The sequence below is a fragment of the Saccopteryx leptura genome, chromosome 13, assembly GCF_036850995.1.
Source record: "Saccopteryx leptura isolate mSacLep1 chromosome 13, mSacLep1_pri_phased_curated, whole genome shotgun sequence".
NCBI lineage: Eukaryota > Metazoa > Chordata > Mammalia > Chiroptera > Emballonuridae > Saccopteryx > Saccopteryx leptura.
Window position 1 is genome coordinate 39,424,157 of NC_089515.1, and position 16,273 is coordinate 39,440,429.

The window sequence follows — 16,273 nt, forward strand, 5'->3', positions numbered from 1 at the left end:
CCTGGTGGGCAGAGCTTCGCCCCTGGTGGGCGTGCCGGGTGGATCCCGGTCGGGCGCATGCGGGAGTCTGTCTGACTGTCTCTCCCCGTTTCCAGCTTCAGAAGAAAAAAAAAAAAAAAGGTAAGGTGCTGAAGGTGTGCGCGTGGAACACATTTAAGTACTAGGGAGAATGGCAAAGAGATGATTACTGAAGAAATCATCATTGTCTGTACAGTACCATTTTGAACACTTTGGAACCAGCAGCAAGAAGTTGGAAGATAAAGCAGACAATTGGATTCATCCAGATGGGTATGTGGGTGTTCAGGGTTATTGATGAAGTGATTAAAATGATCAGAGATTGCCTAACCGGTGGTGGCACAGAGGATAGTGTCGACCTGGGATGCTGATGTCCCGGGTTTGAAACCCAGTGATCACCAGCTTGAGTGCAGGGTTGCAGACTTGAGCGTGGGAACAGTGACAAGGTCCCATGGTCGCTGACTTATGCCCAAGGATGCTGGCTTGAGCAAGGGGTCACTGGCTTGGCTGGAGCCCCCAGGTCAAGGCACATATGAAAAGCAATCGATGAATAACTAAAGTGACACAACTATGAGTTGATGCTTTTCATCTCTACCGTCCTGGCTCTCTATTGCTTTAAAAAAATAAAAAGATCGTGGAGAAGAAAATATCAAAGGTGGGTTCTAATCAGGTAGGGAATGAAGAGAGTTGACAGAACACAGAGAAGGGAATGAGCCTTAAGGTTCAATAACATGTCATTGGAGAGCTCACAGAAGCTGAAGAAGCATGGAAGGTTGTGGTAAGAGTTAAACCTTAACTAACTAGAAACCTTGTTCCAAAATGGCACCTTACACTCAACTTTTAGAAGAAAAAGACAAATGACAAAAAAAAAAAAAAGATAGTATTTATTTTTTAAAAATTCCAGGATGTTCCATATCAGTAAACAGTGCCATTTCTTGTGCCTCCTACAGCTACCTTCAGTTACAATCACTGTTCAGTGCAACATGGTGGAAGCATGTGGAATGCCTCAAACATCAGAAAACATTACCGTATCTCTAGCATGCCACCCCTTTTAAGGCAGAAGCATTTCCATAATGGTTGGCACCGAGTGTTTGCTGGTGAACTCGAGCCACACATCCCATAGATATTCCAATTAACTGAGGTTTAGATTCAAAAGGTCATGGTACCAAGGACAGAAAAATTTCCCTTTTCTTCAGCAATTTCAAGAGGCCTCTACCACAAGCAAACCTCACTACCTTCTTGAAAATACAAAACAGAATACTACTTTAAATGAAAAAAAAATTTATATCCTATTTAGAAAAAAATTAATTCTACTTAAGTTGATAATACTTAAAAGAATTGATTTTTAACCACCCTCAACTAATTGATATACCTTAACTTAATTACATGTTTTTAATAAGATAATCGTTTCATAAGAAAAAACAAAATGTTATTTATATAAAAATTTAGCTTTATAAAAGTGTGTATATTATCATTCTGCCAGATACACTTCCTATCCCTTCCTAATAACAGCTTTCCTTTTGACATTTGTGAGGTCATAAATATTAAACATGGTTTACTTCTTGGATAGAATTGTGCAGGTGACAAAGTATGGTGCCACTTCAGGAGAGATTCTGTTAGATATCTTTAAAATTTCAAAGTAGTTGTTAGAAATGTCAGTATTTTGTTCTTTTTCTGGCTGTGTAAGATTGTTGCCACAATGTTAACTTACGTGTGTTCACTAGCCACCACCATCATCACCAACCTCATCTCAACCCTGGGAACTCCCGGTAGCGCCCCCCCCCCCCATATAATGGTGTGCTTCTGTGATAAAGAATCTAGTCTTAGACTATACCTTCTGACTTTGTTTAAATCACATTATTGTGAATTTGTACAAACTCCATTTGTAGTTGAAAACTGTACTATATAACACATTACTATTACAAAATATCCTTTTCTAAAAATGCAGTGAAAATTTTCTTGGGCATTTATTAGGCCTAGTTCTAGCAATATCCCAATTGCTAACAACCAGGTACTTCAAAACTACAAATAGAAGGTCAGTTTTCTTGTCTGAAATTAGTTATTTCAGTAATAGGAAATCTATAGGAATATAGATCCACATTATCTCATGTAACCTTAAAAACAGTTAAACCTATATGCCCATCTCATCTAACCTTCAGAATAGTTCAAACAAAACATATCAGCTATATAAAACAAAAATCTTTCCATTATAAAACTGTTGAAAGATGAGTCAGCTGAGTTATGAAATTATACAAGATAAAGCTGAAATAGCTGTTTTTTTGAAATAAAACCCAGTTTTCTTTTCCCCTAAGGTTTAAGAAAATGAAAAATCTGCCTTTAAATTATGCAGATTTAAATAAACGTATTTATCTATCTCCTCTAAGAAACTGAAATGTTTATCTTAAAATATTCATAACACAAACTTTTTTGTGTGTGTTTTTATGCCTGAGACTAGACTAAATGGTACTATATAGCCAAGATGTATGATGATACTAAATTATGTATAAAATATTATTTCTGGTATTTGTCCGTCTTCTATTGAAGTGCCATTATTATTGCCAGGGGAACTAAAAAAGAAAAAAACTGTCTTGCTGGCAGGTGTTTCATGTACTACTTTCTTCAATCCCTTTGTGCCATAATGGGAATCAGGACCCTAAATGAGAACAAAAGCTTCATTAGTGATTTTCCTTTAATAAACACTCAATTTAAGGTGGTGTTTTAATTTGATTAATGATCTACTATGTTGCCTTATAGCTCTGTATAAAATCTTATACCAAGGCATTTAAAGGAAAATGACATTTCTGCTAAAAAGCTAATTAATGATTAAAATTACAAAGCTAATTAATGATAAAAATGGGGCCCTGGCCAGTTTGCTCAGTGGATAGCGCACTGGCCTGGCATATGGATGTCCTAGGTTCAATTCCCGGTCAGGGCACATGAAGGAGTCTGCCTCACTATCGGCCCTCCTCTCACTTAAAAAATAAATATAATAAAATAAAATAACCAAATGGAAAGCTCAGCTATTAGCAAATAGTGAAATGGTTTTAAGAAATTAGGTATTTTATCTTCTGTCAAACATTCAATCCTCTACTTAAGCAAAGAACTACTTGTTATGAAGCCTCATTTCTTTCAGAGCAGAGCTGTGTGCAGAGGCACTTCTGTTCCCAGCCTGTCTTTCCCCTCTTCCTAAAAGGCTTCACTGACTCTCAGCTTCTACTGAAAACTCACTCTCTGTGACATGCAGGAGGAAACCACTGGCCCAGTTCACCATCTGGAACATTCTGGATGACTTACTTTGAGGGTCGCACATGCTGTGTAGCACACGTTGGGCAGGATCTCTATGGGTTCTTTGAACATGACCCTAAATGTGCTAGCAGTCCCATCGCAACTAAATCCAGTATCATTTTGTCCCAGGGTTTGTTTTTTTTCATATTCAATGATCTGTAATTTTTCAAAGAGAAGTTACATTTAAGTTAAACCAACTGAAACAAAGTTTCATAGAAAAGAATATAAAGCCCTTAGTGATAGCAGAATAGATCTGTGTTGTAATTCTTCTCTACTTGTCTCTAACCACTACAGATAGCTTTAAACATGCTGTCAGAACATGGTTACCATTCATCACTGTGAGGATGGGGAGATGTCAGAGAACTGGGGCTTGCCAGCAGGAGAAAGGAGCTTCCATTAAAGATACATGACACCCTGGCCAGTTGGCTCAGTGGTAGAGCATCACGTGTGGATGTTCAGGGTTTGATTCCAGGTCAGGGCACACAGAAGTGCCCATCTGTTTTTCCACTCCACCCCCTCCTGCTCCTCTCCCCCCACTTTCTCTTTTTCTCCTGCAGCCATGGCTCGATTGGAGCAAGTTGGCCCTGGGCACTGAGGATGACTCCATGGAGCAATGGCCCAGATGAGCAGAGCTTCACCCCCTAGTGGGCTTGCTGGGTGGATTTGGGTCAGGGCCCATGCAGGAGTCTATGTCTGCTTCCCCTCTTCTCTCCTCTCACTAAAAAAAAAAAAAAAAATGAAAAAAGATATATGTCCTGACCAGGCAACTGGCGCAGTGGGTAGAGCGTCAGACTGGGACGCAGAGGACCCAGGTTCGAAAAACCAGTTACCGGCTTGACCGTGGGCTCATCCAGCTTAAGTGCAGGCTCACCTTGAGCGTGGTATCGCTGGCTTGAGCATGGGATCATAGACATAACCCCATGTTTGCTGGCTTGAGCCCAAAGGTCGCTGGCTTGAGCAAGGGGTCACTCGCTCTGCTGTAGCCCCCGGTCAAGGCACATATGAGAAAGTAATCAATGAACAACTAAGGAGCCATAACAAAGAATTGATGTTTCTCATCTCCCTCCCTTTCTGCCTGTCTACCCCTATCTGTCCCTCTCTCTGTTTATCACAAAAAAGATATATGGCTTAGGAACAATTATTTTTTTAAGGATATACGTATTTTAGATCCTGAGGGAAATAAGCCATTACACCTTGCTAGCCTTATGTCTCATTACTAGGAAATTCCTGTAGCATTTCCTATGTCTAAATGTTATTTTACAGAAATTAAAATGACCTTAAGTGTAGTATTCAGATATGTGGATATTAAAAATGTGAAAATTCTGTCTTTTCAATTTAGTTCCACAATCTGTGCCAGGCTCTGAGGGACATCCTCAGGGAGCTGCCAACTATTAGAGAAGACATGCAAACAATTCCAGTTCAGTGCAGTACCTGTAATCAGAGGGCTATGCATAAGGCAGAGTGGCTGACCAGCAAAAAGCTGGTTTTTATCAGAAAGGAAGGAGGCTCCAGAGATGACAATTCTAAAAACTCAAGTCAGAGCTCACAGGGTTACAAGTGGAAGGTCTCCCATGCAAAAAGACAACATATGCTAAAGCCAAAAGGTTACAAACGTGCCTTTTTGCACACATCAGGTAAAATCAGTAATAGTGAGCCAGTCAAACCAATGTACACTGTAAGGTCAGGATAGCAGCCACGCCGCAGAGACAGTGACTGCAGAAGACCACAAGGAGGCTCCTAGGGTGCTGGAATGTCCTGATCCTTGACCGGGCTGCTGGTTTACACAAGTGTGTTCAGTTTATAAAAAGTAAGCCAGGCCCTGGCCGGGCAGCTCAGTTGGTTGAAGTTATCTTATGCCAAAGTTGTGGTTCAATCCCCAGTCAGAGCACATACAAGCATCAACCAATGAATGCATAAATAAGTGGAACAACAAATCAATGTTTCTCTCTAAAATCAATATAGAAGTAAAAATAATTTTAAAGTGAGTAATATGTACCACTTACAAATAAATATGTGCACTTTTCTGTATGGTTATCACAGTTCAGTAAAGAATTTTAAAAATGACCTGATAGAATAAAGTAGTAAGACACAAAATGGGGCTGTGGCAGTGTAATCGACAGCAAGCCACTTCACTTCACCTGAGCCTGTTTTACCCTTTACTTTGGGAGAAAACCTGTTTAGCCTTTATCTGAAGGCTGTTGTGACAATCAAATTATAAAACTTCAACGACAAAAACAACAGGCTCCGTTCCAAACACTTTATATGCATCATCTCTGCCAGTCCTCACAAAACTATCAGGTAGGTGCCACTGCTATCCTAGCAGTGAAACAAGGAAACAGGCTTAGAGAGGTTACAGAATTTGCCCAGTTACCCTTATAAGTGGTACAGCTCAGATTCAAACCCAGGCAGCTGCCTGGTAGTGTGTCTGGATGGTGCACGAGATCAGCCATGGGGGGGGGGAGTTGAAAGACAGACTTTCACATGTGCCCTGACCGGGATCCACCAGGTGACCTCCATCTGGGGCAGCTGCCTGGTAGTGTGTCTGGATGGTGCACGAGATCAGCCATGGGGGGAAGTTGAAAGACAGACTCTCACATGTGCCCTGACCGGGATCCACCAGGTGACCCCCATCTGGGGCCAATGCTCTGACCATCTAGGGCTGTTGGGGACTGAAAGCCAACAGGGTCTTTGCAGTTTAGATTTTTGGGTGACAGAGGTGTGGGGAACTGGCAGTAGGCTGACAGTCTGCCCAAACCCCTACCTCTCTTGTTCTGTGAAGTTGCTAAAGGCTATTTTGCTATGGTGCTGGATTGTTTATACTTGTCCTACCCCTCATATACCTCAGAAAGACTGGAGGCAAGTTTCTTTTATCCTTTTTCTTATGAAGTTAAGATATTATATATGGTGGGGGTATTCTGCACTTGGGAGAATTCTTGGGATGCCTTGGAAATATGACTTTGTTTTAATGATCTCTTTGATTTGCTAATGACCTTACATTGCCTTATAAATAAAGCAGGTTGGGGAATGGAGTTTTGCTTTTTGCAAGCTATCTCTTGCGTTGCAAAGAGGCCTCCCCATCCTTTTTCTCTAAGCCTCTTTTCTTAATTCTGCGCTGTTCCCACTCAGGACCTGGAATTACTAGCCGTGCTGGTTTGGGCATAGGGGTGCTACTCACAACCTAGCTATTATTAGCACCTGAGGCAGAGGCTCCATCCTCAACACCCAGGCTGATGCACTCCAATCAATGAGGCCACAGCTGTGGGAAGGGAAGAGAGAAGGAGACAAAGAAGGGGCACAAGGGCCCTGGCCGGTTGGCTCAGCGGTAGAGCGTCGGCCTGGCGTGTGGGGGACCTGGGTTCGATTCCCGGCCAGGGCACACAGGAGAAGCACCCATTTGCTTCTCCACCCCCCCCTTCCTCTCTGTCTCTCTCTTCCCCTCCCGCAGCCAAGGCTCCATTGGAACAAAGATGGCCCAGGCGCTGGGGATGGCTCCTTGGCCTCTGCCCCAGGCGCTAGAGTGGCTCTGGTCGAGGCAGAGCGATGCCCCGGAGGGGCAGAGCATCGCCCCTGGTGGGCATGCCGGGTGGATCCCGGTCAGGCGCATGCGGGAGTCTGTCTGACTGTCTCTCCCGGTTTCCAGCTTCAGAAAGATACAAAAAAAAAAAAAAAAAAGAAGGGGCACAAGGAGGGGAGGAGAAGCAGATGGTCGTTTCTCCTGTGTGCCCCGACTGGTAATTGAACCTTGGGCTTCCACATGCCAGGTTGATGCTCTACCATTGAGCCATCCGGCCAGGGCTAATTGTATTTGATCATTTATTCCTGATGCCCTCCTTCGGTCTCTGCAAGGACTCTGGTGATTTTGGTTAATATGTGAGGGACACTGAATGAGAGTGGGTTCCACCATTACAGAAGCTGACAGTAGGGCCCTTGCTCCTTCCTAGCCTATTGCAGTGGGTTTGTCGATCCTACTGGATAGGAACTTAACAATATTTATAAAGGAAATAAAGTTAAATAGGGAGTGAGCATGAAAATCTTTTACACCCCTCAAAGATTTACTATGGTTTTTCTGCACTAAAAAACATGGAAACAAAAATCTTCTAACTTGCTTTCAAATTAAGATTTGAACCTATTTGTTAAAAAGTTAAAAATGCAACTTTCTGATTGGTTTGAAAGAGCAACAAATTCACGAGTGATGTATATTTATAAAATGAATTTCACTATAAACCTTGGCACACAGGATTAGAAAATGAGCAAGATTTCATTAGCACAGGTAATAATGCAATCCCTTCATTTAGGGCAATGTATGTTAGAGTTAGTGAGGAATCTTTTTTCAGCTGTCATTGATCCAGGTCTTTGAATTGTATATTTTCAAAATGAGTGATGCATTCTGACCAAAGTTCACCAAGGTATTTACTATTAAAAATATTTTATTAATAAGATTTTAGGGAGAGCAGTTTATACTGCTGATAAAAGTTTGAGCCTGACCAGGCGGTGGCGCAGTGGATAGAGCATCAGACTGCAACGCAGAGGACCCAGGTTCGCAACCTAAGGTTGCTGGCTTGAGCGTGGGCTCACTAGTTTGAGCATGGGGTCGCTGGCTTGAGCATGGGATCACTGACATGACCCCATGATTGCTGGCTTGAAGCTCAAGGTCGCTGGCTTGAGCAAGGGGTAACTTGCTCTGCTGTAGCTCCCTGGTCAAGTCAGATATGAGAAAGCAATCAATGAACAACTAAGGAGCTGCAACAAAGAACTGATGCTTCTCATCTCTCTACCTTCCTGTCTGTCTGTCCCTATCTGTCCTTCTCTCTGTCTCTGTCACACACAAAAATGTTTGAATCATTGTTAACTTTACTCATTTCTATTTTTTTACTTTGAATTTGAGTGTAATATGTAAGTACAGTATTGCATATGTGTATTTTGTAAGTAAAACTACACTATTGATGTGTTTCAAAAATTATTAACTGGCGTATACAATCAAAAATGTGCAGAACACTGGCTGATTGGAAGGGAAGGGAGGAGTAACTAACTTTCTTCTGGATTAGGTAGCAGTGTCATATATGGAGGAAGGGAGGGGCAGACCTAAAGAACAGGCAGGGTACACTCAATCATAAACCAAGGAGGTTCAGAGTGGTTACAAGGAATGAGACAGTTTTAAGCAGAAGAGTTCAAAGTACCATGAGAGAAGCGGGAGGTGAAGAGTGGGTGGGTTTCCCACATTCAGTGCACAACAGGAAGCACTAACAGAGGGGCTTCCTGGGGGAAAGAGAGCTCCTTGCATGTTAATGCTTCCATCAAGGGCCCCACGACTCTAATTTTCTGAAACCAGATTTTTTAGATCAACTGTAAAACAGAACTCTCTAGGCTTAAAATGCTACTAAGCAGCTGGTTCCTTTGATAGTCACATGGAAATTTGGAGTTTGTCAAAACAGTATCTTATAGTAGAATTACAGGTTTGTTATATTTCAAGATAACATATAGTGAGGGAAAAAGTATACCTGTATGTTCACTTGATAATCCGTGGGACCATGAATAGATCCATATAAACCAAATCCGACTATAGAGATTCTTCTGTTAACTGTGAACCTGAGAGAATGAAGTCAAATACAAAATAACATACATAATTCAGTAAGCATTCATATTGTAAAGGTTTATAAAACTTTTAAAGTGTTACTCAGAATGTCAAATTTTTCTCATTAAAAAGAAAAACCTATCACAAATTAGACGTCCTTGGAAATACCATCTGCTTACAAAAAACAGAAAGCCTGACCAGGCGGTGGCGCAGTAGAGCGTCGGACTGGGATGCAGAGGACTCAGGTTGGAGACCCTGAGGTCGCCAGCTTGAGCGCGGGGCTCATCTGATTTGAGCAAAGCTCACCAGCTTGGACCCAAGGTCGCTGGCTTGAGCAAGGGGTTACTCGGTCTGCTATAGCCCCACGGTCAAGGCACATATGAGAAAGCAATCAATGAATAAGGTGTTGCAATGAAAAACTGATAATTGATGCTTCTCATCTCTCTCCGTTCCTGTCTGTCTGTCCCTATCTATCCCTTTCTCTGACTCTCTGTCTCTGTTAAAAAAAACCAAAAACCTCCCTAAAAACAGAAAAACCTCTTTCTGGAGTAAATTTTAACTTACTGAGAACTGGAGTAGAACTTGTTTTCTGTACTATACATGTTTGAGTCAAAGGAATTTATTTAACCTAAATTCCCACTCTCCTTTGTAATGATGATTTTTGCCCAAATATGTTTGCACATCTCCTTCATTAACACAGATGTGTCAGCCACCACCTGACGCCCACCCAGCATCCTAAACTATGACAGTCCATCAGTGCGATGAATAGAGGGCCTGTTAGACTGAAGTGCTGGGCCTGGCACCGGGGAAACGATGGTCAACAAGGCAGTCTCTACCCCTATGGCACTGATTGCTTAATGAAGCACACTGATAATAAATAAGGAGTAAATCATCATAAATTGTGGTAAAGTGAAGGAAGCAGGCTGCTTTAACGAAAAATTGTAGGTGGAGGGCTGGGGACGTGACCTATTTAACAGAGATGAAGAGATTTTATACTAGAACAATCAGTAGATCCAGTTTGGGAATAATAGTTAAAACCACCGCTGTAGAATACTTCCTGTGCCGGGCAGCAAGGCTCATTCAGTTCTTGACATGACTTACTTCCTTTAATCATTGCAACAGTTCTATAAACTGAGTAACACAGTATGATTGTGTGTGTGTGTGTGTGTGTGTGGCAGAGACGGAGAGAGTCAGATAGGGACAGACAGACAGGAAGGGAGAGAGAGGAGAAACATCAATTCTTCATTGTGGTTCCTTAGTTGTTCACTGATTGATTTCTCATATGTGCCTTGACTGGGGGGCTACAGCAGACTGAGTGACCCCTTGCTCGAGCCAGTGACCTTGGGCTCAAGCTGGTGAGCCCTGCTCAAACCCAATGAGCCCGCGCTCAAGCTGGTGACCTCGGGGTCTTGAACCTGGGTCCTCCGAGTCCCAGTCTGATGCTCTATCCACTGCGCCACAGCCTGGGTCTGGCAACACAGTATGATTTTTATTATCTACAGTTTTCCTAGTTGAAGAAACTGAGGTTTAGAGAAACCAACTTGCCTCAATCAAAAACTGGCAGAGCTGGGACACAATTCCACGTCTCTCCTTGGGTCAAAAGCCCATGTTCTTTTTTTTTTTTTTTTTTAAAGCCCATGTTCTTAACACTGTTACACTCCCAGGACAACAGGACTACCTAGGACAATTTTTAATGTCTTATTTATATATTTTTATTATTAAAAATACATAGTATCTGTTTTTAAAAAATAGAACATACACCGGCCCTGGCCAGAGCGTCGCCCTGGCGTGCAGGAGTCCCGGGTTCGATTCCCAGCCAGGGCACACAGGAGAAGCGCCCATCTGCTTCTCCACCCCTCCCCCTCTCCTTCCTCTCTGTCTCTCTCTTCCCCTCCCGCAGCCAAGGCTCCATTGGAGCAAAGTTGGCCCGGGCGCTGAGGATGGCTCCATGGCCTCTGCCTCAGGCATTAGAATGGCTCTGGTTGCAACAGAGCAACACCCCAGATGGGCAGAGCATCGCCCCCTGGTGGGCATGCTGGGTGGATCCCGGTCGGGTGCATGCGGGAGTCTGACTGCCTCCCCGTTTCCAACTTCGGAAAAATACAAAAAAAAAAAAAAAAAAAATAGAACATACAGCTAAACAAAAGGAAAATTTTAAAGACTCTGAGGTCACCATTCAGAGGTTAACAGCCCTTTTTACCCTTTGGTACATTTCTTTTTCACACTTTTCATTCTGTTTTTTTAACAATAGGAAAATAGACTTTTTTACTATGAACATATACGTATTATTTTAAAAACCCATGTCAGTATATCTTCTTTTTCATGTAAAAAGGTAAAAGATTAGTACCAATTCATTATATTTAAAAACCTCTGCCTGTTAGATAATCTAAGTTATCTGCAGTTTTTGTTGTTACAGTATATAACAGTGTCATGAACAGTCTTATACCTAAATCATTTTGCACAGCCTTAATTATTTTCTGAGAATAAATTACTGAAAGCAAAATTGCCTATAGCTAAATATTATCAAATTGGTTACAGTATATACACAAGAAATGAAAAATCTTTTTTTTTTTTTTTCTTTCATTTTTCTGAAGCTGGAAACAGGGAGAGACAGTCAGACAGACTCCCGCATGCGCCCGACCGGGATCCACCCGGCATGCCCACCAGGGGCGACGCTCTGCCCACCAGGGGGCGATGCTCTGCCCATCCTGGGCGTCGCCATGTTGCGACCAGAGCCACTCTAGCGCCTGAGGCAGAGGCCACAGAGCCATCCCCAGCGCCCGGGCCATCTTTGCTCCAATGGAGCCTTGGCTGCGGGAGGGGAAGAGAGAGACAGAGAGGAAAGCGCGGCGGAGGGGTGGAGAAGCAAATGGGCGCTTCTCCTGTGTGCCCTGGCCGGGAATCGAACCCGGGTCCTCCGCACGCTAGGCCGACGCTCTACCGCTGAGCCAACCGGCCAGGGCGAAAAATCATTTCTTACTCTTAACCACAAGTATTTTCTTTTTTTTCTGCTGTTGAGAAACCGATGATTAACAAACTCTATTTATATTCCTTTGATTATTAATGAGGTAGTACATGTGCTCATATGCTTACTGTCTGCTGAATTTTCTCTTTAGTGAAATACCTACTCGTGTTCTTTTCCCATTTTTCTCTGAAAGACTATGTTATACGGTTAGTTTTGCTTTGTCAGTAATATCCTTGACAAAAAGCTTCTAGTTTGTCATTTATCTTTTAACTTTAAGGTAGTTTTGGACATATTTTGAATTCTTTGTACTCAGATTATGAGGTATGCCAAGTTTAAAGAGGCCTATCTCTTCCTCATTATAAACAACAGTCCCCTGATTCCAGCACTTTCATGGCTTTGTTTTTTTAATGTTAAAACTTTAATTTATAGAATTATTGGTAGATGGATTCAGTAAGTATCCAACTTCATTTTCCCAGTGGTTAACCTTTCCCTCACATTCAAAATGTTTATTTATGTGAGGTTAGTTTCTGAACCCTGTAGTATTTTCCACACAACACTAATGTATTATAGCTTTACAATACTTATGTTTGATCCATAGTATTCTTTTTAGAAAAGAAACATCAGGCCCTGGCCAGTTGGCTTAGTGGTAGAGCATCAGCCTGGTGTGTGGATGTCCCAGGTTTGATTCCAGTCAGGGAACATGGGAGAAGTGACTATCTGCTTCTCTACCCCTCACCCTCACTTTTCTCTCTCTCTTCCCCTCCTGCAGCCACAGTTCAAACTTTTGAGTAAGTTGCCCTAGGCACTGAGGATGGCGCCAGTGGGTTCATCTCAGGCGCTAGAAACAGCTCAGTTGCAAAGCAACAGCCCTAGATGCACAGAGCTTCGCCCCATAGGGGGCTTGCCAGGTGGATCCTGGTTAGATGCATGCGGGAGTCTCTCTCTGCCTCCCTGCTTCTCACTTAAGAAAAATAAAATTAAATTTAAAAAATAAAAGAAACACTAACTCTTCCAGATAACCTTTAGAATAATTTTGCTAAGCCACTCCATCCCAACAAAAACATGTGACTTCTGAAAGGAACTGCAAGTATACATTGGTTAGTTTGGAAAGACACAGTCTGAGCCTAGAAGTTCTCCAGTTCTTCATCAGGGACCATACTATACACTTCTATAGGATTTAACCCCACTACTTTGTTATTTGTTACTACTGTAAGTGAAGTCTGTTATTACTCAATATTATAACTGAAAATTTAAACATTTAAGAAATGTTTTTATTGTAAAAAAATATATAAAACAAGCCTGACCAGGCTGTGGCGCAGTGGATAGAGCGTCGAACTGGGAAGCAGAGGACCCAGGTTCGAGACCCTGAGGTCGCCAGCTTGAGCGCAGGCTCATCTGGTTTGAGCAAGGCTCACCAGCTTGAGCCCAAGGTCACTGGCTCGAGCAAGGGATCACTCGGTCTGCTGTAGCCCCATGGTCAAGGCACATATGACAAAGCAATCAATGAACAACTAAGGAACCGCAACGAAGAATTGATGTTTCTCATCTCTCTCCCTTTCTGTCTGTCCCTCTCTCTGACTCTGTCTCTGCCACAAAAAAAGGCATATATATATAATACATACATATATATATATATATATATATATATATATATATATATAAAACAAAATGTACCATCTTAACCATTTTAAGTGTAAGGTTCAGTTGCAGTAAGTACATTCACATTGGTGAGAACCATCACAACCATCCATTCATCTCAGTAACTGAATTTTAAAATATTTTATTTATTGATTTTATATATAGAGAGACAAAAACATCAATCTGTTTCTGTATATGTCCTGACCAGGGATCAAACTGGCAGCCTTTGTGTGTCAGGACAATGTTCTAACCAACAGAGCCTTCCGGCCAGGGCTCTGTAACTGAATTTTGATGATATTCAGGAACATCACTGGTTTCCACATACATATTTTATAAGTGATCACTATTATCTTATTGGTTCTAATAGATTTTTATTGATTCTGAGATTGTTCAGGTAGACCAGTTCTTCTCAAAAGTCACAGGAGGCTTTTGTTTTTACAAAGGTTTAGAGGCACTACTGGCAGGGGCTAGGTACACCAGATTTACTGCAGAGCTCAGGACAGGCTCCCAAACACAGTCCCAATCAACTTTCTTTTTTTAATTCAGCGAGAGAAGGGGAGGCCGAGACAGACTCCCACATGCGCCCCAACTGGTATCTACCCAGCAAGCCCACTAGGGGGTGATACTCTCTGCCCATATGGGGTGTTGCTCTGTTACTCAGCAACAGAGCTCTTCTTAGCGCCTGAGGTGGAGGCCATGGAGCCATCCTCAGCGTCCAGGGGGCAACCCACTCCAATCAAGCCAGGGCCACAGTAGGGGAAGAGAGAGAGAGAAGCAAGAGTAAGAGGGGTGGAGAAGCCGATGAGTGCCTCACTTGTGTGCCCTGACTGGGAACCAAACCCTGGACACCCACACACTGGGCTGACACTCTACCACTGAGCCAGCAGGCCAGAGCCCCAATCAACTTTCAAGTGGCCTATCAGAATTCATGTGGTGAAAGACCTGTTCCTAACTATGAGACTTGAACACTGCTGAGAAAAGGATGGTTAGGAGGCTTCTCTTTCTTGAGGTTTCAACAGTCTATCATCTTAAAGCAGTATTCTTTGAGATCTAGTTTCTTCATGATTATACCTGGAACAAAGATGAAATTTTATCAAGTTTTTTTGACAACTACTGAAATAATCAAAATGCTTTTCCTTTTTGATCTGCTACTGTGGTGAATTATATTAATATATTTCCTAATATTGAGCCATTCTTTCAATCTACAAATAACCTGTATTTGTTCATACAGTATTATTTTTCCAAGGTACTGCTAGAGTTAATATGCTTTTTACATATAATTCTTTCTTCCATGTGAGTGAGACTGAGTTACACATTTTTTGTCTTGTCAAATTCCTGTACAGGAATAGTTTTTTCCATAATTAACCGAGGAGCAGTTTCTTCTTTTAATGCTCAAGGAAACAACCTGTTCCTTGAAGTTTTTGATAAAACTCACCTGTAAAAACACCTTGTGAAGGGACAGTTCTTTGATAATTTTTAGTTCTTTCCATGGTACTGAGTCTATTCAGGCTTTCTTCTTCAGTCAATTTTGGTAATTTATATTTGCCTATAAAATGATCCATTCCATCAAGATGTTCAATTTATCAGTATAGAGTAAAATAAAAATCTCCTCACTAAATGCAAATTTGTTTTCTTTATTACCTTTGCCAGAGGTTTACTTATTTTATTGGTCTTTTTAATGAACCAGCTTATGGACTTATCAATTCTACTATTTTTAATTCATTATGACATTGATAAGAGTGTGGTGGTTATAGGGGGGGAGGGAGGAGAGGGAGAGGGGAAGGGGGAGGGGGAGGGGCACAAAGAAAACTAGATAGAAGGTGACAGAGGACAATCTGACTTTGGGTGATGGGTATGCAACATGATTGAACGACAAGATAACCTAGATATGTTGTCTTTGAATATATGTATCCTGATTTATTGATGTTGCCCCATTAAAAAAATAAAATTATTAAAAAAAAATTCATTACTTTCTACATTTGCCTGTTATATTTTTCTTTTCTTTTCTTTTCTTTTTGCTATTCATTTTCCAGCTATTTGAATGCTTAAATTATTTCTACTCTAATTTATTTATTAGTAAAAGTACTTAATTAGGACTGTTTCTTTTTTGTGACACTGTCCACTTTATCCTTTTATACATGAGATTTTAAATATAGTATTCTCATTGTGAATGATTATTAAATAATACACAAATGCATTTTTAATTTTCATTTTATTCTAATATTCATAAGAGTCCTCTCCCCCTCAGAGTCCCATTTTTTACAAACTTGTTATTAGTTTCTAGTTTTATATGAAAGTGCTACTCAATCAGTGAAAATCCAACAAGGCATGTTTTATGAAAACCAGTACTTATTCTATTTTGACATTTAACCTCAAGAAATACAACAGAACAATGACAAATTCCTAGCTAGGTTTTTCACATGCATCTTTTCAGACATTACATTTTTTCCCCTTTCAAAGCTTTTATAAATGTATACGGAAATAAATTCCATTTAATGTCTGAGTAAAGAAAATAATCTCATTAAACAGTAAGATTAAATGTATTAAAGAAGTTGTAGCCCTAAGACTATAAAAACTGTTTGTATCAATTAGTCTTGTCCTCAGCTGTCCCAGAGCTGTGACCCAAACAAAACTGATGTAACAGAAGGCCAACCAATCCCTTCATACATTACTTTTCCTCATTATTCAGTGAGGAGACCGTATCCTCCCTGACGTTTTGATTCTTGTATTAAGTGAGAATATAAATTAAACAAAGTATAAAATAGAATGATTAATTACCTCCCACAGTCAGGTAAGAG

General features: G+C 41.3%; 1 protein-coding gene across 3 annotated transcripts in view; it reads right to left on the reverse strand.

Annotated features, from left to right (window-relative positions):
• Window positions 1–882: 882 nt before the first annotated feature.
• The window catches only part of BTBD1 (BTB domain containing 1), a 41,581-nt gene continuing 26,190 nt past the window's right edge, over window positions 883–16,273 (reverse strand). For 2 of the 3 annotated variants that reach the window (XM_066354774.1, XM_066354775.1), the window contains 3 exons: window positions 8,799–8,886; window positions 3,310–3,456; window positions 883–2,668 (listed from right to left, as the gene is read on the reverse strand). In XM_066354774.1, the coding sequence (XP_066210871.1) occupies window positions 2,513–2,668; window positions 3,310–3,456; window positions 8,799–8,886 (391 nt within the window). In that variant the 3' untranslated portion in view covers window positions 883–2,512. Of the gene's footprint in view, window positions 2,669–3,309; window positions 3,457–8,798; window positions 8,887–13,601; window positions 14,547–16,273 lie in introns of those variants that run through there. The other variant, XM_066354776.1, reaches the window with a different exon arrangement.